This window comes from Pyxicephalus adspersus, chromosome Z (genome assembly GCF_032062135.1).
Source record: "Pyxicephalus adspersus chromosome Z, UCB_Pads_2.0, whole genome shotgun sequence".
Classification (NCBI taxonomy): Eukaryota; Metazoa; Chordata; class Amphibia; order Anura; family Pyxicephalidae; genus Pyxicephalus; species Pyxicephalus adspersus.
In genome coordinates this window covers 64,747,418-64,775,345 of record NC_092871.1, presented here as the reverse complement: position 1 = coordinate 64,775,345, position 27,928 = coordinate 64,747,418, and the positions used below count along the sequence as shown (strand labels likewise).

Below are 27,928 nucleotides of genomic sequence, written 5' to 3'. Positions count from 1 at the left end.
ATTAGGTGAAGCAGAAGTGTCCCCATCATGATGAGTCCCAGGAGAGGGTGGGGGCTCAGAGCAGGGGGAGAGACTCACCCCTGCAAGATCCTCTGCAGCCTGGTCGTCCCTGTCCTGCTGCAGGATGATTTGATTGTCCACTGCTCAGCCTGAAGAGGCTGCCAATAGGTCTGCTGCTGTGAGGAGATGGTGTGCAGCTAAAGACTCTTCTGCACGCCATGTGTGCTGAGGAGGGAAAGAAGCCGGCCCCATCTTAGGATGCTGGGGAGCAGCTGGAGCGTCTCCTATGAAAGCTCTAAACGAGGGCTGAGAGGAGCTGTGGTGCTGGGAAGGGGAGGGGGGAAGCCTCCCTCCCTTAGATCTTTTCTGTTTGCCCATGTGAAGCATCAGATGCCGGTGGAGCTGCTGAAATCGAGCTGGTGCCTGGAGAGCAGGAGAATCAAGCAGCCATCTCCGGAGACAGACGGTTGTCCTTTACTCCCAAGTTTCGCGTTATTATTTTATTTTTTTCATCAAGAAATCTAACAATATTAGCAAAATAAGTGGCGTGTGCATGCATCCATTTTTACGAAGACAAAATGTCCCTTCAGACCTTTTCGTAGTTCTTCCTTTTTACTTTTGGCCTTTTAAATTATAATTTTCCTTATACTTTCTCTTTCTCTCTTTTTTTTTTTTGATTATTTCATTTTATTAAATTTTGTCTATCAACCTACTAGGGAGGGGAGGGTGAGGAAAGGGTCACTAATGGCGACTAATATATCTGTGCATGAATATTGACCTACTAACAATATTAACAATATACCCTTTTGTTTAAGTATATGTATAAACACATACTAACATATAAATGAAAAACCACTAAAAACAAAAACAACAATCCAAGTGAATGTCCTTCAAATTTATCTTATACTATTCAGTGCATGCATCTAGAATAAATTTATCCAGCAATTATCTATCTAATACCTTTGATGGTCCTATACAAAATAAAATCAGGAAACTCAAGGTTTACCATATATATCGTCATTATACCCGCCCTATACATTAATCTGTTGAAATAACAGGCACTGTCTCCAAATAAAATCCAGGAAGCCCAGATAGCATTGAATTTTAATGTCATATCCCGGAAAACATGGTATCCCTCTTCCATCTTACAAACCTTCTCCACCAATTACAACCAACCTTTCAATAAAGGTTCATTAGGGTCCCTCCAATATCTAGGTATCTGTGTTTTTTTTAATATGACCTTTTTGGAGATCCCAAAAGAGTGCTGTTTAATTCAGTTTTCTACTTTGCCAAATACTCAGGAAATTCCTGAGCGTTTAAATACTTGTACAACAAAGACACCGTATGAGGAGGCCTATCATTGCCTTTCAACATATCTTCTAGGGGAGTAAGTTCTGTGCCTGCACGTATAGGGTGAGGCAAAGACTGCACAAAGTGGCATAATTGTGTATACTGCCAGTTATGAATTGGCTTACGCCTCTCCTCCTGCACAAGCTAAGCAAGAGGGCGAACCGAATCTCTCATCATCACTTGATATAAGAGTATTATTACTATAATTACTGTAATTAGTTTGTTGACCCAAGAAAAAGGGTGATTGAAATCCTGGGGGAAAATAAGAATGTGCAGTAATGGGAAGAAAGGGAGAGTTGTATTGCCATCCTTGTTGTCTATGCAGGGCATCCCAAAAGTATTATTAAGAGGTGAAGTATCTGGGCCTAAAGCTCTAAATTGCTTCAGCAGCCAAAAATTGTACTTGAATTAACAGACCAAAGATCTAATTCTAGGTTAACCCAGCTCTTAGCAACACCATCATATTTCCAATTAAATATGCGATTTAAAAAAGTGGCCTGAAGGTATTGTTTAAAGTCTGGTAATCCCATTTCTCCATTTAGGCCTAAAAAGGCTGGCTGTGAAAAGAAGGATAGTGGTACACTATTCTTTACTACCATTTCAATAATGTGGTTTTTAAATTTTTCTAGTGTCATTGTTATGGTAACTTTGTCAGATATAAAGAATCTTCCTAGTTGTGTTTGGTCTCCAGTAGATTTCTTAACATTTTTTATCCCAGAAGTAGGTGGAATATTTTCATTGATATCTTTCTCATTCACAACTTCTAACACTTTAGGATGAAAACGTTGTGTCTTTTTAAATTTTATGCTCTTGTAGGTGCATTTTTGTTAGACCCACTGAAACTGCTAATTTTTGCATCACATTGTTTTTACCATCATCTTCAATAATACATTGGCATACGTAATGTTTCCCATCACTTGATAATGTAAAGTGCTCATAAACAGCAGACTTTATTGTGTTTGTTGACAGACTTTTTGCCATTGTGAATGGGGTGCCGCTTTTACTAAAATAAAAAAATAAAATATATTATACTAACTAGCATATTCTTTGATTTAAATACAAACATACACATAGTCCTGCACTATTGAAAACATACATACAACATGGCACTATACACACAAATAAGCTATAACCCTGCACTAAACTTAGACATAATTTGTCCTTTACAGAAAAACATGCACAAACATATATACTATACACACAACACAGAGCCTTAAATTTTATTCAGAAACATACACACAATATGCACTATACACAAAAATTCGTACATTCCTGCATCATACATGCAAACATACACATTGCCCCGCAGTTTTATCCGGAAACATGCACACATCCATCCATCATAGTATACACAAGCAGCCATGCAGTTTTAAAATAAACATGAACACTTACAGTTGAATCAAAAAAAGCTGTTCCTCCAAGTTTTTCTAAGCTCTTTTAGCAGACCGAGAAAGTTGAGCAGACACTGCTGCCTTGATCTTTGTTTGCTGATCTTCTGCTGAAGACAGGGCAGTGGGAGGCTCCAGGGCCAGGGGGGCCACCTAACTAACTTCCTAGTATTAGGTGGTGTGCAAAATGATGTTAAAGTTCAGCCCTGGATGGGAGCATATATGGAGTGCAGACAAGACACCTGAACACACATCAGGCCATGGCACTCACCTACACCTATATCAATACACTTGTTTACACTCAAATGAACTTGTTATACACATAATATCTGAAATAAAATGAAAACACTTTTTGTAATGTACATAATCCAGATTACAATAATGTGAATGTGAGGTTGTAAATAGCTCAGCTGAACTTCTCACTAGTAGAAATACAACTTTGCACTGGGCTTTATTCTTACATCAGAGAAGTACTTAATTATGACTATTGTTTGTGAAATAGGACATTTGAACTTGCTGTATTTTTTTATTATAATTTATCAGGAGTCGGCACATTTTTATTGACTCCAGGTACCTAAAATTGTCTCTGACTCCTTGACTCCGACTCCACAGCCCTGGAATTAGATAGCTCTTGGTTCTCCGCAGGAGCAGCCTACTTATGAAGTGAGTCCTCAGCGACAAAACAAGCCCTGAAGTAATCCCAAGGACTACAGACCTTGAAGACATGCCATTAACCACCTGAGCGTTACATTGATTTCTAGATTTCTGTTCCAAAAGCGTCACAGGTTTTCATGAAATTTTTTTTTTTAAATTGTAGACCTGTAACTTACACAAATATGTCCGAATAGGGTTCTAGTAGATATCATGGACAACGCTGGAACATGGACCCGACGCTGGAACACGGAACCGACGCTGGATTAGCACAGCGGGACCAGGTAAGTGGGGATTTTAGTGTAGGCGAAAAAATACGGGGTTATCCAAAAGAGCAAAAATATTTAGTGCAAGAAATTATGGGCTTAGCGGTTGGGGGGTTAATAACATGTTACCCAAAGGAAACCTGGATAGGAATCTTTCAAAACATTGAAATCACTGTCCAAAAGACAGTTCCAGGCTAGCCCTACAGTAGGTTTAAGACACAGCACTCAAAGTTTTTTTTTGCCAGTGTCCAAAACTCCTTTAAGAATTCAAGATTTGTGTCCCTCAATGGAAAAGAAAAAATCTGCCGATTCTGCCACTAAAATTTGTAAAGTGATAACCTACTGTATCTTCTGCTTACTTATACTACAAAAACCCTATGTTATTAGGAAGAGAAAATAAGTGAGGTGTTTTTTTAGTCTACATACTACCTGTCCTATGGGGACAACAATGCTTAATGCAATAAACAGATAGAAAACTGTGAGTGAGTGAATGAATGTTGTCTTACTATAACAGGCAGTGTGTTACCGACGGAATCACCAGGTAAAATGAAAGGAAAAATTAAAAAGAAAATTGTAAACAGACATTACCATGTTTTGTAATACATAGCTTGTGTTGTAATAATAAACAGAATTTACAAAACTATTACAGGCTGATATTAGCAGTCACTAGACTGGATAAAGTAACTCACCCATGTTATCCACTCCACGTGGGATGATCACATCTGCATACTTCTTGGTCTAAAAAAAAGCAACAGCATGAAAATTATTGTATATACTTTATTTTATATTTTTTTTTCTTGCTTGTCTATTGAGATACACTGGAAGCATTCTCCTTTAGGTTATGCTGCCACTTTAAGAAAAATTAGACACTGACCAACCCAGGATAACCCCTCCTACTACCAGCATGCCTCAGTTTTTTTGTGCCAACACATTTTCTTGTTTTCTTTTCTTTAGTTTCCTCTGCTAGTTGTCTGTTGGCCGTAAGCATGTCCCCTGCCAATTCTGTTTCAGTTACCTGTACTATAAGGCACTGGTAACTTGAATCTTTGCCAGACAAGCGTATCCTTGAGGAATCACAGTCTTCAACCTATAGTCCTAAATTAAGACACCGGTCAGGCTCTAATCTCATGCAGCACGCATCACACGATTAGACAGTCTTCTACCTGAGTAACTTCCAGTCTGAGGTTCAATAAAGCCCCTAAAAGACTTTGCATTTGCACTATTGTTTCAAGTTTACCTTTATGAAGACAGGAATTACCCTGACAAGCTGTTTGTTTCACCTAAGGGCTTACCAGTCTTAGCAAAAAAAGTGGTCTACTCCCACCATGTATCCAACAGTGTTGCGCATTACCACGGTACCAGGTACCACCATACCTGATGTGGCTCCTACCTAGCAGATCATACTCTACATTATTTTGGCTGTGACCTTACTATCATGTCCCAGAAAGCAGGCAGGATCTGGGATCGGAAGCATGGGGGTGGATTAGTGAATCTCTCCCTTCATCTCCAGCTCAGCCTCAGGAAGGTGCTGGCTCTCCTATTATTATTGATGTGCCACAGCACATGGACAGTGTTTCTGGAGTGAAACCTCCTCTCCTAATTTTTTTCATGGAGGCCAGTCTCCTGCAAGGGGCCCCTCTGCTCCGATTCCCACAAGCAAAAGATTCATGCCCCTACCAAAGGATGAGTCTTCCACAGATTCTCCAGCTACACTGCCTGAAGGGGAAGCAAGACTTCTCCCTCACTTGGCCTAATTGTTTCAATCTGAATTAGCTAAGACTTCAGCTGCCATCACATCTGACCTTAGACAAGACCTCCAAGGTCTAGGTTCCAGGCTGGAACTAACTGAGCAAAAAATGGATGAAACCACAGCAAGAGTTTCCAAGAACACTTGTCAGATATGAATGCTAGATACTCAGCTGGATGAGTTACAACTCAAAATTGATGACCTTAAAAATCGTGCCTGCAGATACAACTTCTGTATTCGTGGGTTGCCTGAATCCGTCAAGGAAGTTACCATGGCGGTCAAGCAATTTCTCAAAACTATGTTACCTGATATACCAGAATTGCAGCTCGAAATTGACAGAGCCCATCCCCCCTAGACCTGACGGTCCTCCTCGGGACATATCAGTTAAACCCCATTCATTTTCCACTAAAGAGGCTCTCATGAAGGTGTTACGAGGCCAGGATTCCCTGATGATGGAAGGCTTTCCCATACAAGGTTTTGCCAACCTTTCTCCATTCACAATCCAACGCATGATTTTTTTAAACCACTACTGCAAGCGCTCATGTCTCACTAAATTAAATATCGCTGGGCTTTTCCTCTTAAGCTTCTCTTCCAATTACAAGGCAAAACCTTGTAGGGAACCTTTGAGGAAAGGAAGAGAGTTCTGCCGAAGTTGGATTTACTTCCTAATGGTTCCCTACAACCAGCTCCTCCAGAGACCCAGTCTGCTTCCCTGTATCCCCTGTGGAATAAAGCCAAAGCGAGTACCAAACATATGTCTAAACCTTTCTACGATTAGGCTTGTCGTTCTGCTCTTCCAGAAATTGAATAAATTTCAACTCATCAAAGATATACATGTATTTGCCAGGAAACTTACTCAAAAACTTATGTACAGCAAACCCCTACAACCAAATGCTCCTCTTGATGTTACTCAAATCAAAGACCTTAAAATAGATGACTTCAGAACCTTGAAAATTCTACATGAACTGTATCAGGAAAGCAATCCAGAATTTGATCTCTCTACTTTAACCCCTACACCCACTCAAACATTAAAAGCTCCTACTATACCTATTAACCCCCCTAGCGGTAATCCCGAGTGTGACTCGGGGTGGCTTTTACATGCAAAAAGCAGTAATCCGGAGTCACACTCGGGTTAACTTTAAGAGCCCCCCTTACCTTTGCCCCACGCTCCAGCGGCGATCCGATGGTCCTGCTGTGATGCCGAGGCGGCGGTCCGTTGGGGGGCGTGGCCAGGCGGGAAATTTAAAAGCAGATTACTTAGTAATCCGGCGGGACATCCCCACTCGCATCACCCGGGAGGATGAGTCATCTTCCGAGTGATGCGAGTGGTGATGTATTGGGGGGTGTCTGGAAGGGAAATTTAAAAGCAGATTACAATGTAATCTGCTTTTAAATGGTTTTTACAGTACAAAAACACCACACAAAATGAAATAAAAATAAAAGTACATTTTTAATTTTATATTTTATTTTAAGATTACATTGTTGTCTGTTATTTCATTATTTTTTAAATTATTTATAATTATGTATTATATTATAAATTATGATTATAATATAATAAATAAATATAATTATCATACCTGGGAGTTAATCCTAAGAATTACATGCCCACACTATAAACAAAAAGTTCTATGCAAAAAAAATAGGATCACTTTTGCATCAAAAAACTGACAGAATTAGAACGCTAGGGGGGGTTAAACATAAAAAAAATCTTTTTTTCCTCCCCTCACCTACAATACCCACCTACAAACATTCGTCAATATCATGACGAAGGAAATTCTGGAACTTGATCCCAGATCTCCACGTTCATTATCAAACATCTCTAAACAACAACAAGCACTTTACCATTACCATTAAACCAGCCAACAATGGCGGCAATATTGTTATCACCATATATAACCACCAATATGTCCGTATGTGTTTGGATATTCTGGACAACAAAGAATGGTATCTGACCATTAAAAAATGAGATAGAGACTTATATTACAAGGAATATTACTCCATTATTACAGAGGCACATGTATCGGGTACGATCGATACAACGACCAAAGAATTTTTGTGGATTAAACACCCAATTATACCCACAATTTATAGCCTCCCTAAAGTTCACAAGAATATAACCAAACCACCTGGACGCCCTATAGTGGCGGGTATTGACTCGATATCTTCTAGGGCTAGCGATCTTATTGATTCTTATCTCAGACCATACGTAACCCAACTACCATCATATTTTAGGGACACTATCCAATTACTTCAAACCTTAAAAGACATGACAGTCCCTCCCAACACACTTCTAACCACAGTGGACGTGGAAGCTTTATACAGCAGTATACCTCACTCATTGGGTCTACAATCAATAGCTTTTTTTCTCCAAACTGATGGCATATCTCTTATACCATACAACCAATTTATCCTTAAACTTTTGAGGTACATTCTTACCCGTAACATTTTTATAGTTAATGATCAGATCTATCTGCAATCGCAAGGTGTCGCGATGGGGACGAAATGTGCAACATCATATGCAAATCTAAATCTTGGACACTGGGAGAAACATCTTTTCTCCAACCCTGACTTTCACTCTTATCTTCAACACATCCTCTTGTGGCGTCGCTATATGGACAATATTTTGATCATATGGATTGGCCCAAGAGATACTTTAAACATGATGTTACAGTCACATTTTACAGAATAATTATAATCTCAAATTCATCTAGAATATTGACCCTCATCAAATACCTTTCTTAGATTTTTCCATTAAAATCTCCCCTGATCTTCATATCACCACCACACTCTATAGGAAAGAAACAGCTGGAAACACCATTCTCCACACTGAAAGTGCTCACCCCAAACCTTTAATTAAAAGCATATCCTATAGTCAGATGTTAAGACTTTAAGAGAAATTGTACATTAGACATAGACTTCAAAATTGAAGCAAAAGCCCTACAGAAGGGCTTCTAGCCAGAGGCTACAGTAAAAAGCTTCTAAAAAGAACCTACCAAAAGGTCTCCAAACTTGACACTGGGAGACTTATATCTGACACTTCATCTACACGCATTCAACCCAAATTACCTATCGTAACCAAATTCAATGAGAATCATCAACATATACATCAATTAATTAAAGAACATTATCTATCTAAATAACTGTTTATTGGAATATTTTACATAGGAAAAACTAAAAGACCACTCCGCAAACGCATATATGAACACCTTTATTTAATCAAGCACAGTAAAATGACTACACCCCTTAGTTACCATGTAGGGACAGAACATCAATTTAATACCCATTGTATTAGTTTTTAAGCTCTGGAACAGATACCACCCAGCCCCAGAGGAGGCAACCATGATAAAAAACTTTTACAGGCAGAAACCAAATGTATATTTCTGTTAAAGGCCAATTACTTTCCACGTTTAAATGATGCTCTCAGCTTTAACCCCCCTAGCGGTAATCCCGAGTGTGACACGGGGTAGGAAAACTATGCAAAAAGCGGTAATCCCGAGTCACACTCGAGGTAACTTTGGGGATCACCCTTACCTTAGCCCCTCACTCCAGCTGCAATCAGACGATCCTGCTGTGATGCCGGGGCGCTTCTCGGTTGGGGGGGCGTGGCCGGGTGGGAAATTTAAAAGCAGATTACAGAGTAATCTGCTTTTAAACACCGCCGGGGTCCCCGCCACCCCCCTGCACGCATCTGCAGTTAGATGCCATGCACCATGCAGGATTTCAGCATGGTGCATCGCATCTAACTGCAGACGCGATCACCCACAGTAAATTCCAGGGTTGATACCAGTGGTGATTTCCCACTGGCATCACCCCCCGGAATCTACTGCAGCTGCTCATATCACCTGGAGATCAGCCTCCGGGTGATGTGAGCAGGAGAGTGAGCAGGGCGGGACATCCCCACCGCATCACCCGGCAAGATGTGTGACATCTTCCGGGTGATGCGATGGATTGTGGGGTCGGGAAATTTAAAAGCAGATGACTGTCATCTGCTTTTACATTTTTTTTTACAGTAAAATACACATAATAACATACAATAAAAGTATAAAAACACATTTTAGTGCATCAAGCATCATTGCCCAGTGCCCTGATTTACATTTTGCCCACTATTAGCCCTGACCTTGATCTGACCTTTTGATGACTTATAAATCACTTCCTGAATGTTTCATTTCATCACTTTGTCTTTGACCTTGATTGTTTCTGACTGACTGCTGGAGACCACATGGCATCCAAACGGCATGTTTTGGAGGAATTTGAACGCAGCGATAGCGATTTGGAGTCCCTTGTGGAATCGAGTGATAGTGATTCACCAGGAAATTTGTCAGCGGACACCAAAAATTAACAGATATATTCTAAATTATTAATTGAAAACAACAATCTGTTGCACATATATATAGCTCAATATCACTCTAACCTCTAAATGATCAAGGTATTTGGTTGCATATAGCACATCGATTCATATCGTTTACATTCTGAACACCAGCATGAACTTGATATTTTAATACTCAAGTAAGATTTTTTTCACTGATTTAGATACAACTTCTGCAAGCGACAAATACATGTTGTCAAAATAACACCCCTGAGGAAGCCATATTTGGCGAATCGCGTCGGGTACTTCTAGCAAAATGACTCCATGGATAAAAATTCTGTAAGGCAAGCTAATGTATATGACTGAGGAAGTGCTGCATGTCTAGTGCCCCGTGGCCAATGTTGGACCACAATAAACTACTGTGGTCCAATTTGACCTTATAATTTTGCTGTATTGCAGCGCCCCCTAGGGCTCTAACTATATTGCTGTTGACCACTAAATTGTATAGTGGCCTTTTCTTATTTTATGTTTCACCATGTTTGTTTTATATACAATATACACTGTTTGTGTCAAAAAACCCTGGTCAATCTCTCTCTTTGGTTTTATGACTATGTCTAAACCTACCTGATTTGCGGATTGATATTGTTTTAATGTTGCCCTTTTTTTACTCCATTCCGCCAGGACGTTTGGTCCTTCTGTGAGAGTTGGATAACTGTACAAGACTTTGGTTGCGTTATCTTCGTTTTTTGTTTTATATATATTTTACATATTATTTATATACTCTTTATAGCACTTTATTACCTGTTCATGTGGCTGCAGAGCCCACAAGTTGCCTAATGTCCTTAGGGACTTCTGTTGATATTATGTTTTTCTACTTCTGTGGTTTCTAAGCACTCTGGATACTCTTAAAATTCTAAGAGGTTCAGAGGAGTGTGGGGCGGGAGGAGCTTGGGGTTACACATGCCGTCTTGTTTTTGGTTAATACAGAGAGTGGATTCAACCATATCTCGAGCCCTTCTCCTGTATCCCAATGTACTTGAGACAATTTTAGGTAACTTCTGCAGAGGGTCCTTGGCCTCCCACACCTCGGATCTTGTTGGGTCTGGGGGGTGGGTGGCCGATTCAGGTCCCTTTAAATGCATTACCTGTAGGCATAGAAGCATTTTGTGGGTATTTTGTTGTCTGTGCTCTACTGAGTTGTCCCTTTCTCCTCCCTTTGATCCACACCTCCTGCCCAGCCCCCTCCCCCCTTAAAGGACTCGACTAGCAATTACCTTTTGGATTCACTGGCCTGTTTCGTGATTTCGGATGACCACTTAAGACATAAATAATGGGGGGGGGGGGGCCCTTCCTCATTAGTAGTACTCTCCCACAATGTACAAGGGCTTAACTCGCCTGCCAAACGTGTCAAGGCCTCTTAATATTACAACTCCCTTAAAGTGGACATTTTGGCCCTACAAGAGACCCCCTTTACTAGCTCCTCTATGCCCAGTTACCTTCACAAGAGATTCCCATTGTTTTACCATGCAAACTCAAATAAAAAGAAATGTGGGCTTATGCTTTGTTTCTGGAGGAATTTAAACTTTCCCCTCAAGAAGTAGTTAGTGACCCAGGGGGCAGATATCTTTTAGTCTCTGGCTCCATTGAAAGTCACATGGTAACAGTGGCCTCCTACCATGCCCCCAATGAGAGGCAACTTGAATTATTTTCCTTGATTTTCTTTTTATATCATAGCCTCAAAGGCCCAAGGCTCTCTTCTGCTCTTGGGGGTTTTTAATTTGATGCTCGATCAGGTTCTGGACAAGTCCAGTATACCTAGATATCGCTGCCCTTCTAAGACAGACCATACATTTTCTAAACTCCTGCACCAGTATGATCCTTCTGCTATATGGAGGGAATTGAACCCATCTGCTTGGGATTACACCTTTTTTCCAGTGGCTCATAAATTATACTCCCGTATAGACCACATTTTTATACAATCCCGATTGGTTCCCCTAGTATCCAGGGCTCGTGTTTTGTCCACCCAGTGGTCGGATCATGACCCATTAGTTATTGATCTGAAGGGTCTAAAAGGCCCCTAACCAAGTTTCCGCTGGAGATTTAATGAAAGTTTCCTATCGGACCTCTTGTCCCATGAGGAAATAGAGAAATTGATTGTGGACTTCCCCAGCTAACAACTGGGAGGCCCCTAAGGCGTATATTAGGGGGAAACTAATCAGGATCGGTGCATGAAGGAAAAAAGCCAGAGACAAGCTTATCCACGCTAAACTGAAGGACTACCATGCTATACATCTCCAACATAGGACCAATCCCCTCCTGGACTTACGCCCACAAATTGAGTCACTATGCACTGAAGTTACCCTTCGGTTGACTACAAGGCCAAAAAATCCCTGAGGTGGACTGTCAACACATATTATACCTGGGGAAATAAACCTGGTAGGTTGTTAGTAAACAAGCTAAACCCCAAGCCCAAATTGCATGCCCTTCTTAAGATTAGACTTAAAGATGGTAGACTCCCAAAATTCAGAGAAAATCTTGTCAGCCTTTGAAGCCTTTTACAGCAATCTATATGGAGAAAACAAGTCTCCCCCACCAGATGTTCTTGAGGAGTTTTTTTGAAGAGCTTCAAATGCCCATCCTTAGGACAACCACAAATGCTCTTTATTTGCAGGTGATATCCTTATGTACATAACTTCTCTACATTTCACAATCCCAAGTCTGTTTAAACTACTGGATGCTTTTGCAGTTCTTTCAGGTCTCAAGGTTAACCGTTAACAAATCCCTGGCATTGAATATTAATATTCCGGGGTCATAATTGCCACTACTAAAGAAACATTTTGATCTCGGCTGGGAGGAATACTCCCTACAATACTTGGGGAGCCAGCTGACTCCCAACTACCAGCCTTTGTATCAGGCTAACTATACTCCTCCTCTCAATAAAATTTATGCTGATCTAAAAAGGTGGTCCAATTCCCCCATCTTGGTTGGGCCATATAGCTTCAATCAAGATGAATATCCTACCTAGGATGTTATATCTTTTCCGTACCCTACCTATTCATGTCCCTCTCTCGATTCTTAACTCCCTTCAATCCAGAGTTATGAATTTTATCTGGCGTGGCAGGAGGAGCAGGATACAAAAAAACACCATATCAAATATCACAACTTTCTCTTTCTACGCTACAGAGGATGGGACCACAATGGGTTGATTTAGAAGAGTCTGCTTGCTCCCTATGGGGAATTTCCTCCTGTATGTGGTCCCCTAAAGAAAAATCCCAGGTCCCAGGTTGCCCCACCTTATCTCACTACCAACTGATTTGGGAAAGATACCGCCATTTCCCTAAGCTATGCTCTGCACATGCACCGCTAACCCTGTTATGGCACAACCCGGAGTTCTCCCACAGCAGAGATCCTAGAAAATTTCTAGGGGGGGGGGCGTGTCAGCTGCATGGGAGACGTCAGGCTAAGGATTCCCCATGTTGTCACGGGGGCTCCGAATCTGCATCGGAGGATGCCGATAGATGCATTTGGTATCCACCATATGCAGATGGTGATCCTGCTAAGAGGTAGCAGATCATACGGAGGTTCATAATTCGGTATCTGCATGCAGGCTGAGTGCACCACTATGAGGTGGAGCTTAGTCCCCCGCAAGTCCCCATGAAGGCAGGGGGAATCCAAAAAATGTTATGAACCAAGAGGTGTATGTGGTAGGATCCACTATATGGCTGAAGTGTACACGTGGTTGTTTGATATATATGTATTAATTGTAATGTGCTATGAGAAATAGATATCAGAAATAGATATATATGTTTGTGTATACCTCTTGTTATGTGTAACATAACCAAAATTGTCATTTTTGGTACTTTATTATGTTTTTCTTTGAGCTCACACGAACCGTACAGTCGTTATGCTATTACTGCCTTGAAGAAGCTTATTGTGGCGAACGCATGGGGACGCTTAAAGACATAAGGTTGCATAACCTACACGGTAAGAATTTAGATGTTGAGCTTATACATCCCAGTCTTGTGAATATACAACTGGACTGAGTAAATTTTGAACAATATATGTATCAATACATAATTAACCACAATAACATTTTTTGAGCACAAACCTCTTTCTTTCATATTTTCAACAAATTTACTTTTGAACCTTTAAAGAGGTGCTCTTCATAACACTAAAAAGGAAAATACTTTTATACTGGTGGCAAAACCCATTTCTCTTGGTGGAAATCATCTGGGGAGCAGGCTGCAAAGTCTTCTCCCTGTCAAAAAACATCCTTTTATTTTCTTTACTCCTGCACAGTCCACATCCAAGCCTTTCAATCTTAGCTCCCAGTTCAAATGAAAGGTCCCAGCCTTCAAGTCTGCAAAACACCCAGTCAATTTTTCTCTGCATGAGGCACAGCTTTCATCTTTTACACATTATTTTCATCTCAGATTTTTGAGTGCAGGAGCTGGTTTCCATTGCCTAGAAATAAACCTTACCCCTTTTCTGCTTTCTTACTTCCAACCTTCCTACATCACTACAGAGATCTTCATCAAGCCCTCTAGATTAAGGAGTCATTACCCTAGTTTCTGTGGCAGAAAGGTTTTAGGAATTTTACTGAAACCTGTGCACTCTCATTGCTATCACCAGGGAGACTGACTATTGTGGAAATTAGAACACATGCATGTCTTTTTTTTATTGCAAGAACGTGTCCTGCTCTGTGCTGTAGGGTTTTACGACCGGTTTGTAGGTCTACTCTTCTGTCGGTTGTTAGTACGTTGGATGTTCACCAATTCCTAGCCCTGCTAAACTCTCATGCTTCAATCACCTGATGGAACCTATTAATCATTTGTAGTCCCTGACACTGGCAGGTCTGATAGTTTGTTCCTTTAGGAGAGACTTCAGGCTCTTTGATATCAAACAAAAGTTTTCTTGTCCAGGAACAGCTCCCATTTTGTTTTGAACATTTTTATTAAGAACAGAAAGTTCAAAAGTACAATCTTTTCAAAGAGGAACAAAGTCACAAACAAAAGAAAAAGAAAAAGAATCAAGCATAATCCGTTTCACTCCTAGTGGATGAACATTTCACCAACACAAACATTTTTGCTTGATACATAAAAACAAAAAGAAAAAGAATCAAGCATAGTCCGTTTCACTCCTAGTGGATGAACATTTCACCAACACAAACAGTTTTGCTTGATACACAATAAAAACAAAAAGAAAAAGAATCAAGCATAGTTCCTTTCACTCCTAGTGGGTGAACAATTCACCAACACAAACATTTTTGATTGATACACAATAAAAACAAAAAGAAAAAGAATCAACCATAGTCCATTTCACTCCTAGTGGATGATCTTTTCACCAACACGAACATTTTGGCTTGATACACAATAAAAGAAAAAAAGAGGGAGAACAAGGAGCGACTAATCCTAATCGGCTCAGTATACCCAAAACAAACAATTATAGTTTAGAGAAATAATTCCCTTGCCCAAAGTCTCTATCCCATTTCCCCTCAAAATTAGTGTGCGACAAGAAAATGTGGGTGTGCTTAAGTAAGTAAGGATTAAACATAATGAGGCACCTGCAAATAGGAGAACACACAGGAGGCGGGAAAATCATGTTTGGATCTGAAAGTCGAAAAGGACCTGACCCCTGCGGTTACAATGAAGTCTTTAGCCCTGCAGATATGCTGTGTCAACCACTCGCAAATACGAGATGGTGTTTCAAAACCTGGTTAAAAACCAGGATTGCCCACTATGGTAGTGTCCCAGATCTGCCACAAGTGTGGGAAAGTGAACCCTCTATGCAATCTGCACGTTTGGCAAAGGTATGAACTGAGGCGCAGAGCCTAAGGAATTGCCTGGCGTTTACCAGAGCACTCCGCAAGGAGTGATGGACTTTGCTGCGGACGGCGCCCAGGTTGCGGCCCTCAAACACACCCGTGCAGACAGCAGCTCACAGCAGATAGAACCAGATCAGTAGAAAAACTCAAAAACCAGAACAGAACCAGGTCAGGGCAGATGGCGAACAATGAACGTCAGAACAAGCCAGAGTCAGAACCAAGATATCAGCACTTGGAAATTGATACAAGCTGGAGCCTCAGGTAATTGCACCTATTGCAAAGACAAGGAGTGACAGTCTGAACAAAGCCTTTTGAGTGAGGCTAACAGGCAGGCTGGGCGGGGACTGGATGAGCAGGTGCAGATAAATCAGCTGGAAAGGTTCAGCGACGCCTCTAACTCCAGAGCCTGAACAGAGGAGCTGAAGCAAGGTAAGGGAACCAACTGCTGCTGATCTGGTGATTAATATCTGGTGAACAACAAGTACCAGATCAGATGTGCTGCTGATCTGTGACAGACAGCCAGTGTTGTATGCGGGGATATCAGAGCATCGGAATATTTAACATCATTCCATAGTTTAATAGAGTGTTGCGTAATAGGGCTACAAACTTTCTTTCTTAGCTGTGGGTGGATCCAGGGTAGGTTTTCCAATGCGATTGGAGATATTAAGTGGGCTTCTAAGTCCACCCATAAAGGTCTACATATCTTAGCATAAAATGAGCTAGAGGAGTTAATTGAGCCGCCCTATAATAGTACAGAATATTAGGCAGAGCCAGGCCTCCATAGGCTTTAGGTTTGTACAAAATCCATTTTGCTACCATAGGTCTGGATCCCTGCCACACAAAATCTTGAAAACAAACCCTGCAAGGAGCGTATTATATGTGATGGTATCACTACGGGGAGAACCCAGAACAGGTAAAGAAGCCTTGGAAGAGCCATCATCTTCAGGGCTGCAATCCTACCAAGCCAAGAAATATGATACCTCTTCCAAGACTCCAGGGTTGCCCTAATAGATCCCAAAATGGAAGCATAATTGGCAGCATACATTGTTTCATACGATGCCGTGAAGAAGATACCTAGGTAGGGCAGTTTAAATGGTTCCCATTTGTATGGAAAGCTGGCCTGCAAGCAGGTTCCTGAGTGAGTGAAACAATAGGTGCCCTAGACTTGGAATAGTTGACAGACAGGCCAGAGAGTGCAGAAAAAGATAAAGAGTATTTGAGCGAGATTAGAGAGAAAACAGGGTTTGTGAGAAAAAAAAACATCATCAGCAAAGAGACTTAACTTATGGTGATAGCCACCAAATTCCAATCCCGTAACATCCAGGTTCGACTTGATCAATAACACCAAAAGCTCTATGGCCAAAGCAAAAAGCAATGGGGATAGTGGGCACCCCTGACGCAGGAAATATGCTGAACAAAAGCCTGCATATATCACCTGGGCTCTAGATCTGTGTATAATGCTTAAATCCAGCATAAAAAACTGGGGCCAAAACCCCACTCATCAAGAAGGGTGAAAAGATATGACCAGGACACCGTATCAAATGCCTTACGAATGTCTAGGTACAGAAAAATTGTCGGTATTCGTCTATCTTTAGCCAACTGAATCAGGTGAAGCAATCTACGGACATTGTCCCTGGCATGTCTTTGAGGTATAAACCCAACCTGCTCACCACTGCCAATTTCAGTGTTGAGGTGGGCAACCAAGATTTTCACCAATAATTTCAAATCCAAATTTAAAAGTGAAATGGTAATTTGACCAAGTGCTATGGTCCAGATTGGCCTTGGGTAGCATACAAATATTTGCTGATAGAGTGTCAGATCCGAAAGACTCCCCTGTTAGTAGGTGATTTAAAAAGTGTACAAGTCAATGAGCAAGCAGTACAGAAAACTTTTTATAATACAAGGAAAAAAAAAACATCAGGCCCCAAGTCTCTTGTGTGGTTTTAGCATTTTTATAGCCTGTTGGACCTCTGCGTGTTTTATGAATGTTTCTAGGAGAGAGTGCAAGGACTCTAGTTATGCGTGGGAGATTAACATCCTGCAGTATAGTGCGTATCTCTTCAGGAGTATGAGCATCATGTGCCTCATGAGATTTACGTAGATGCGTATGAAATTCTTTTAGAATCTGGACGGGATGGCTAGACGGGCCAAAATTGGGTTAATGCAATCTATAGGGTTTAAAATCTCAAGTCAGAGCGCAATCTCTTGGCTAACATAGAGTCCGGTTTATTGCCTTTGGTATACTATTTGTTACAGGTCCCCTCATAAAGACCGCACTATTATCATTTACCAAAAAAAATTCTTTCAAGGCATTACCAATCCCCAAGGTCACGTCAGGGTCACTCAGTATCGACTCATTAAGAGGATACAGACAAAATAACTACATCATGGTCTGACAAGGGCATGGGGAGAATGTCACAAGAAATAGTTGAGGAGAGGAAGTTGGTGGATACCAACACATGGTCTATTCTGGACCAGGTATTCTGAGGGTGCGAATAAAATATGTAGTCGCATTTGCGTGGGTGTAGTTCCCTCCAACTATCAGCCAAATTATGTCTTTGCAGGAATTTTGCGAAAGGGGTAAGGACATACACTGCATTGGACAAGTGGGGTCTGCTTAGCTTGGCGCCTATCCAGAGATGGATGGACTATCATGTTAATGTCTGGTGATTCTATCAAGGTACCTCTCTGATGCGGTTTAACCAATGTGATCAAGTGAGTAAAAAAAAAATCGCATTTGCTTGGTGGTGTGAGCGTATTAAGATACAATAGTAACCGGAACGTCACCCAGTAAACCTACTATAATAAGATACTGCCCTTCTGTGTCTTTAATTTCTAAATCACATGTAAAGGGCAACGATTTTCAGAAACCAATTAGTACCCCTTTCATCATTATTGTCTCATTTGCAACAAAAACCTGTGGGTATGAGTTGCTAAAATATTTCGGGCATGAACTAAGTGAGAAATGGGTTTCTTGGAGACAGATTATATCAACATGCTTAGAATGGAAGTACCTAAAAGCCTTAGTACACTTGTGCGGGGAGTTCAAGCCCTGTACATTCAGGCTCATAACATTTATCGGCATAGCAACCAGTACATTGAAACTCTTGATTGTTTGTTACCCCATAGCCAGATCGTAAGTGTGAGAACGGTCTTCTCAGAACCAAAAGGGGAGAGGGTCAGGGAGATAGAAAAGACCTACGTAGTCCAAAAAGAGAGCAAAAGAAAGACAGAGCAAAAAAAACATCTTACAATAACAACATGTATATCTTAACATTAAGTCATGGAAACAAAAGCCCACCATATAGGTGGGAACAAGGGTGAGCCACACCCAACCGGCAACACCAATTGGTAATGGAGAACGCAGTGGCAACCACCCCAAATAAAGAGCCCAAAAAAAGGGAAAAAATAACCAGTCAACAGACATCATAGTTAGAAAAATGCTGAAGAAACAAAAGTTCACGCCTGAGCATGAAAAAACAATACATCCAACTCGAAGCCATCCTTTACGCCAAAAAGGATGGTAGGCAAAAGTTCAAAAAGAAAAAGGGAATATGAGCAGAACAGCAGTGTCATGTATACGGGCCTGATGTTCCCTCTGCTGGCTGGTCACGGCCTCAGCGGGGAGATCCAGAAGAAGCAGGAGCTTGGGAGGGAGGGCGATCCATAAGACCCAATTCACGAAGACATTGAATAGCTTCCTCAGGGGTAGTGACCGTGTAGGTCGCACCTTGGAAACGGAAGGACATCTGAAAGGGGAATCTCCATCTGTGTTGTACATGATGTTGGTGAAGAACATCAATGAACGGCTTCATGGCCCTGCGCTTTTGTATAGTGGAAGGGGCTAGATCTGCAAAGACCTGATAATCATGGCCTTGAAAAGATAGAGGTTCCTTCCCTCTAGAGCAGGGAAGAATATGTTCCTTTGTCTGATAGAAGTGGAACTTAATGACAACATCGCAAGGTGGACCCTTGGGTTGGCGGCTGGTCAGAGCTCCATGAACTCTGTCCATCTCTAAGCGATCCACTGGAATATCTGGAGCCGATTCCTGTAGTAGAGCTAAGATAGTAGATGGTAAGTCCACAATGTCCTCAGGGAGACCCCTTATGCATAAATTTGATTTGCGTACACGATTCTTAGCGTCTCCCAACTTGTAGTGCAGAGTTTGGATTTCCAGTTTTAAAGAATCAAGATCTTCTTTGTGACCTTCTAAAACTGTGGTAGCGTCATTCATACGGCCTTCTAATTGCGCAGTACGCTTGTAGACTTCTTTCATTTTGTTAGCGAAATATGCAGTCAGTCAATCTGGTGAACTGATCTTCCAAAGCCTTATGTAGTATGGATTGGAAGTGCTCCATGGAAAGTGAGGTAGAGAAATGGGCTATCTCAGCTTGAGATGATGAGGGGCCTGCTATCATGGAAGGGAGAGGGGAGTTATCAGATGCAGGAGAGAGTGTGCACTCAGCCCCAGGATCATTAAGATCAGGCGATTCAGCCCTACGCAGGGCTGCTTTGTGGTCCCCAGAGGTATTGCTATTGTGAGGGGGTGAGCCACCCTGCTGGATCCCGCTCATACCTGGACTCGATGCTGCCAGCAGACAGGAGGTGTCTTAAGCTGGCAGGTATGGCTTGTCTTCTGGCGGGCTGGAAGGGCTCGCAGAACACGTGGGGCTCACAGGTGCCATCTTAAAGAGGAGCCTGGCGGAGGGCGCGCAGCGATCTTGCCTTGCCTGCCTCTTCCTAGAGGCTTGAGAATGAGTGCCCATGATGAAGCCGTATAGCCCAGTAAGTCCTGGACTGGAAACAGAGGGTAAGTATAATGCTGTGCTCTTCCATTAGCTGCTCTTTTAGTCAGGGTGGTGTGCACCAGCTCCCATTTTTTTAAATAAGTCTTGGGTCTGATGGTGGACTTTTCTGAAGTAGTTGTCATGGTACAAATCTGTCTAGTTCCTGGACATGTCGATTTGTTTAGGACCAACAGTTGCCCCTGTCTACCAATCTGTCTGTGTCTGAAAAACTGGGCCATCCTGCTGGAAGGTCATCTGAACAGGATATAGTCAAATATTGCAACCATCGGGGAAAAAACAAAAGTCTGGCCACAGAAAGATTAGTTGATTATGAATATGGATATGGCAAAACACCCAGCAGACACTCCATGTGCCTTACCATATTATCAAGATCAGTCTTAGGAACCGATTTACCATCCTGCTGGCCAATGCTGGCTCCAATAGCATGGCTGTTAAAACATATGTTCTGGGGGCGTGGCTTGACGGGCGTGCGAGATGGCTGCCTGATCCCGGAGCTCCGTCGGCTTCGGCCACTATCTGCTGCATCCGGGCTTCATCCTGCACAGCACATGGGCAGAGTACGCAGGGCTAGGGTAGGGAAGCTCCCCCCTACCCCTGCATCACAGCATTTTGCGGATGATCTATCCATAAGGGATTACAATCGCGATCCCTTCCCGGGCTCCATGCCGGCTTCAAAGATGGAGCCGGCCCCTTCTCCACAGACGTGGCGGCGGGATCGAGGAGAAAGGAGCACAGATGCACCAGGCTCCTGCTCCGGCGAAAACTCACCTTCTCCAGCGGGGAGACCCCTCTTTCTCTGCTCAGCGGGTACCAGGCTCTCTGGAGCCCCTGCACTCCTTTACATCAGAACCGGTGAGTCCTGTGGAATCCATTACTGGGTCCCCTTCTTCTGCGGCTTCTTCACCTGCTCCTCCTGCGGGGTCCCCTTTTCTGCAACCCACTCTCCCCTGGCAACAGTACATGCAACTTTTACCCACTAAGGCGGATTTTCAAGGTTTGGTGGCTGAAGTTCAGGCAACCTGTCGTTCAGAGATTGGTGCCCTGCATGCTGATTTGCAGTCCTGGGCTGTAGAGTGGATGGCTTGGAGAATACTGTCCAGCAAACTAAGGGGGATATTGTAGCCCTTGCCCATAAATTTATTGATAGCTCCCAAAAGATTAGAGAACTTTACTGCTTGTTTGAAGATCTGGATAATAAGAGCCGCAGAAACAACACTAGGGTTCGAGGCCTACCGGAGGCCACCCAAGACGCGGATTTGAAATTAGTTCTCCAAGCCTTTTTTGGTCGCATACTAGGGCACTCTTCCCCTCGAGAAATTAAGATAACCAGAGCCTTTAGGGCCTCCAGACAACCAGCCACGGCATCCAGGCCGCGAGATGTCTTTTGCTATCTGATGGATACGGATCTAAAAGATGAAATTATGGCAACAGCCAGGAATATGCGTAACCTCGAATTTGATGGTGCACTTCTTCAGCTATTTCAGGATCTTTTATGGCACACCCTACAACAAAGCCAAATCCTGCAACCACTTCTGACTGTACTCAGGGATAACTGTATACCGTACAGATGGGGGTTTTCCTTTTAGCCTCTCAGCTCGCAGAGATGGTAAGACCTCCAGCCTTCGCTACCCAGAAGATGTTTCAGCCTTCTGTAGAGACTTGGGTATTGATCGCCTGAAACTCCCAGGCTGGGAACCGGAAGACCCTCCCCGCCCGCGATCACCTCCCTGGCAAGCGGTGCAGCACAAAAGGCACACTAGCTGCAGGTCCCGGGACGCTCTATCACCACTGGATTACCCTACTGGTTCAGGACGCTGAAGCTGTTCTCATGTGCTGATTACCTCCTTCTTTAATGACTCATGTTTGAATATTGATATGTTTTTCATTATGCAAATTTTACTTTGGATGATATGCTGTTTTTTCTCACCTGCCCACATTTTGATTAGTTGATAACTACAGCATTGTTGATGCTTGGTTTCCACAATGGCCTCTGGAGGGTCTGAAGCTCAGTCCAACCTTGGTTGGGCGGCGGGCTCTCCCCGACGCTGAGACACTGCCTGTGGTCGGCGCCGACCAATCCAGTAATGATTTGGTCACAGTTTTCGGGCCCCTCTCTGGCGCCTCCTTGGGCTCACTGCCCCTTTGGGGGGACATGCTCGCCCATAAGTGTTATTCCTTGGCGCCCCTTTGGGGCTGCCAGAGGCCGACGGGTGACAGGTCCTCCTTAGCTGCTGTTAGGCGGCTAACAGCCTACTGGTTTGTTTTTCCTGTCTGGTTTGTTTTTGAACCCCCCCCTTTCCTGTACCCCTTTGGTCCCCTCGTTTCTTGTTTTGTTTATGATGTGTGGCCCTTCTTGTGCTCTGCCTTGTATGGAATGGGAGGCAATAATGCTGGCGTGTGCTGACTTTTTTGTGGGTGTTATAGCTGCCTTTGGGTCCACCTTTTTGCTACCATGGCTGATAGGGTTTTGTCTTTAAATGTTAAGGGGTTGAATTCTACCACCAAACGGAGACTGGCCTTGAGAGAGTTCAAAGGACTAGCTAGCTCCTGAGGTCATCTTCCAAGAAACCCATTTTGATAGTACTGGTTCCTTCAATTTTGCCTCTAAACGTTATCCCCAGAGTTTCATGGCTAACTCCCCTACCTGGAAAAGAGCTGGTGTGGCTATACTTCTGAAATCCTCCTTTAAACTGACTGTATCCACTATCGTTACAGACCCCCGAAGGTAGATATCTCATCCTGCATGGCACTCTTCAAGGGGTCCCCCTCACACTTTGCAATCTTTATTCCCCAAATACAGGTCAGACACTGTTTCTCTCCAAAACATTATCATGTCTTGAGAAATTTAACGACACCTTTTTAGTGGTTGGAGGGGATTTTAACCTGGCATTTTCCCCTGCACAAGATAGGCTTGCCCTCCACAATGCCTCTCCTCCTTCACAGGTGACACAACAATCTCGAGTTTTCAGACAATTGATACGCAAACACCAACTTTATGATAATTGGCGGATTCACCATCCTACGGGAAAACAGTATTCCTTCTACTCGCCCCCTCACTCCACCCACTCCCGAATTGATTATATTTTCACTAACCTCCGGTTGTTACGGAATAGTGTGTCAGCGGAGATTCACCCTATTACTTGGTCTGACCACACTCCGCTCACGTTAGATGTCCTGTTTTCCCCTGCTACCGTTAGGATGATTTCCTCCTCAAAAATGCAAGTACCAAATCAGCTTTTACACAAAGGGTGCAACAATATTTTCAAGAAAACATGGGATCAGTGGCGCATGAATCTACTCTATGGGAGGCCCATAAGCGGTGTTCCGGGGACACTGTAAATCTTTGAGTTCCCGCCTTAAGTGAGACTCCAACCTCCAGCGTACTGATGCTGCGCAGGCCCTTCATGTTGCAGAGGCAAAATACGCTCAAAACCCTAGTTTGGGCCTCTTGCGGGAGATTGCCACTCTTCGGTCTAAATTGCGGGTCTTGGATTTAAGAAAAGTCAGTTGGATGAACTATACTACCATAAGGGCAATAAGGCTGATACTTTGCTTGCCCTAAGTTGAGAGATATGCAGGATGGTTCTTCTCCTATGGCGGTGAAGGATGAGAGGGAGGTGGTGAGATATGACCCCTCCCACATTGCCTCAAGTTTTGAGACCTATAATACCGACCTTTACAAATCTGTTCACCAAACTCAATGTTTTGGGAGGAATTTGCAGCCAAAGTATCTTCCTATTTAGAGGGATTGGACCTCCCACGGCTGAAGCCCCAGTACTTGGAGCTGCTGAATAGCCCCATTACTGAGGAGGAAATTAGTAAAACTATTCAGAGGTTACCATCGGCTAAAGCCCCGGGTCCGGATGGCTTGCCCTATTTATATTATAAAACTCTCTTGCTGGATATTTTACCACACCTCCTACTTCTGTATAATGACTTTTTGAAAGGTAAACCAATCCCTCCGTCCATGTTGGCCTCCCATATTACGATTGTGTCTAAACCTGGGAAGGACTCAATGGAATGCTATACTATAGGCCTATAGCGCTTCCTAAATTCAGATCTGAGGATTTTTACAAAAATTTTGGCTACAAGGTTGCAAAAATTCCTCCCCTCTCTCATCCACAGGGACCAAACGGGTTTCATACCCTTTCGCCATGCTAGTGATAACACAAGAAGAGTAGTAGACGTTATTGATATTATAATATTAGGAGGTTGGCCTCTTTATTACTCAGTTTAGATGCTGAAAAGGCGTTTGATCGCCTTAGTTGGCCATTTATGTTTTCTGTTCTGCATAAAATGGGTTTTGCGGGGCACTTTGTTAAAGCGATCGAGGCATTGTACAAATCCCCTTCAGCCTCGGTTAAACTGCCCCACGCCTCATCTGCTACATTTGCCATTAAAAATGGCACTCGACAGGGGTGCCCCTTGTCCCCCCTACTCTTTGCCCTTTGTATTGAGCCCTCTATAAGGTCCAACACAGATATCCAGGGTGTCCGATTGGGGGGGAGCTCCTACAAAGTATCCCTGTAGGCAGACGATGTTCTTCTAACCTTATCTCAACCAATCATATCCCTCCCAAATTTATGGAAGGAATTACATACCTATGGTGAGGTATCGGGAAACAAGATTAATGCTTCAAAAACAGAGGTGTTACCTCTCCACATACCAACCCCACAATCGTTGGCCCTCCAGAACTCTTATTCCTTCATTTGTAAGGCCCTTTCACCTAAATACCTAGGTGTTCAGATTACTTCCACTTATACCCAACTCTACTCACATAATTTCCCACCATTATTCAAAGAACTGCAATTTCTCTTATGTCCGTGGAGCAATCATCGGCTATCCCTGCTTGGGCGTATTGCATCATTGCAAATGATGCTCCTTCCCAAACTACTTTACCTGTTTGAGACTCTACCGGTCCGGGTACCCCCCACAAGCAAATATTATTTAGTGGCTCATCTGCGATATCTGCCACTGTGGACCTCACCTTACTCACCCACGGTATGTAGAAAAAAAGGAGGAGGCTTGGATATCCCCCATACACCCCAATGTTATGCTTTGGGGCTCATCCCTGCTCTTAACGGATAAAGACTTGCTCGCCCCTATGGTGTTCACAAGGAATATTTGGCGGAGTTGCAGACATAAATACAACCTTCTTTCGGAATCCTGAAGCCTGACATCTGTAATTCACACCCCACAGATCCCTGATAGATGGCAGGGGGTGATGTCGGGTCCCTGGAGGGATAGGAGATTATTCCAAATTAGACATCTGCTACATCCAGTGGAGAAACAGTTGCTTACCTTTCAAGAACTCTGCAGGAAGGTTGAGCTCCCACGCACATCTTTTTATGCTTATCTAGGCATTACATCCGGTCCCTTCAGCCCTCAGCCAGGTTCTTAACTATGACTCCTTTTGAAAGGTTGTGTGTGGAGGGCCTGTATACCAAAGGTGTTGTCTCTTCTTTATACAGTTTATTGCATAACTCTTTGGGAGACTCCTCTGGCAAGTTTCCATATATGCGTAAGTGGGAGGAAGTACTGAACCGAACGTTGGACTCGGATGCATGGTTAGAAATTTGGGAAGCAGCAAACAAAAACTCTATATGTACGCTGTATAAAGAAAATCTGTACAAAATAATTCTTCGGTGGTATCATACCCCGGAGGTGTTACAGAGGTTGTTCCTAGGGACTGATCTCACTTGCTGGCAATGTGGAGTCTCCCGGGGCTCCCTGGAGCACATTTTTTGGTTTTGTTCCATTATCCACGAGTATTGGTCTTGAGTGAACAAGTTGCTGTGAGATGTACTCCAACGACAGATACTTTGGACCCTCTCACCCACCTACTGGGTCAACCCCTTTGCTTTTAGGGCAAAGCAGATGAAAGCTAGTAAGTCTGCTAGCACACCATGCACTTGAGTGGCACTACATTTAAATACAAATAACAGTATATGACAACAAAATCAATTTACATCATAGGTTTCCAATCTTTTTCAAAATTAAAGGTGCAAGTGGGGGACACATTTGGCTAACCCCCCCTAAAATTTCTCAGCTATGGCATTGTCATAAAAACTCTGCCCATCAAAACGAACTGCCCTGTTACACATTGCTGGTTTCTTCTAGCCCCTGAACCCCAAACTCTCTGGAACGGGAAGTTACAGGTAAAAAATTTAAAGGTGCAAGTGGGGGACACCTGTGACTAAAACCCCCTAAAATTTCATCACTATGACATTGTCAGGAAGCCTGGACAATTTAATATTTTTTTATTTTTTCTATTTTTTAACACATTTAAATATTTAAAATACCAACCACCTATATGTAACATGGCAGCAATTTTTAAATGAGCAGAATTTTTAATGTTCTGATAATGCCATAGCGATGACATTGTGGGTGGTGTTAGCCACTTGCTAGCCACCTTTAATTTTGTTAACCTGTAACTCCCAGTTCCAGATAAATTGTCGTTCTGGCGATAGAAGCAACCAGCAATGTGTAACTGGGCAGTTTTTTTTTGATGGACAGAGTTTTTTATGTTCTGACGATGCCCCCCAGGTGTCCCCCACTTGAACCTCTAATTTTGTTTACCTGCACTGCCCCCCCCCCCCCCCCCCCCCCCCCCCCCCCGACGCACTTACTTTTAAAACAGCAACCCCAACGTTCAATTTTCACTAGTTCCTAAATATATGACCCCCGTATTTTGAAACTTGAAGGTGGGGAGATGGTCAGGGTACTGCTAGCTATGGGGGTCCCCTGTGTACCCTGATAATTTCAAGTCATCATGACATACCGTTTAGGCGACATGGAGGTTTGTACTCTTGGCTTTAGCCATTACATATACCTTTTATACAAAAAAAAAACCATGTGCTGTACTGTCAAAGCTAACAACCATTTCAGTTCTAGATAGGTAACCCACCCCAATAATGCCCAGCATGTACCACCAGCTTCCATTCCAATAATTCCACCAACTGTAGTCTTTCCGTATTCCAAGATACACAAATGTACACAGCCCTCTCTGAATATTGGCTCTTAAAAAATGTAAATAAAAATATGAAAGATGCCATTGCTTTTCAGACTTCATTAGCTGCATTCTAGTTTAAAGTCAATGGCCCTGATTCATCAAGCAAAATCGGAAGCTCGCTCACGCATTCGTATTCGCGATCCCAAATCAGAAGCCGTCATGCTATTCAACAACTGAATGAGTTTGCTGCCGGAGCTGGGCATCCCCGGCAGTTTAACACTGGCGAGCTTGCATTAAAAGTCACTGATCCCCTAAAAAAGCATTCTTTCTAATGGCACACATATTACCCTTAGCCCTAAAAAAAATGTTTGTGCTGTCCAAAATGTTTAAAACATCTATATGTGCTTTAAAAAATCATATTTTAAAACCCCTAATTTCTTTCCTGTTGGACAAGAGTTGACTGAGTTCAGCTCCTCTACATAGGCGCCTATCTAAAGGCGTACGATGCTTGATCGGAGGACCGGCCTCAGGGAAATTCTTGCGACTTCCGCGGGCGAAGGCTCGGCATTGCCATTGGACTAGATTTTCCCACAAAAGTCACAAGCACACACATGTTTGCTTCATATAAATATATA

At 42.8% G+C, this 27,928-nt stretch overlaps 1 protein-coding gene across 3 annotated transcripts in view; it reads right to left on the bottom strand.

Annotated features, from left to right (window-relative positions):
• Nucleotides 1–27,928, bottom strand: part of UCK1 (uridine-cytidine kinase 1) — a 114,577-nt gene that overhangs the window by 19,033 nt on the left and 67,616 nt on the right. For all 3 annotated transcript variants that reach the window (XM_072430050.1, XM_072430049.1, XM_072430051.1), the window contains one exon: nt 4,345–4,393. In XM_072430050.1, coding sequence (XP_072286151.1) covers nt 4,345–4,393 — 49 coding nt within the window. The remainder of the gene's footprint in view (nt 1–4,344; nt 4,394–27,928) is intronic.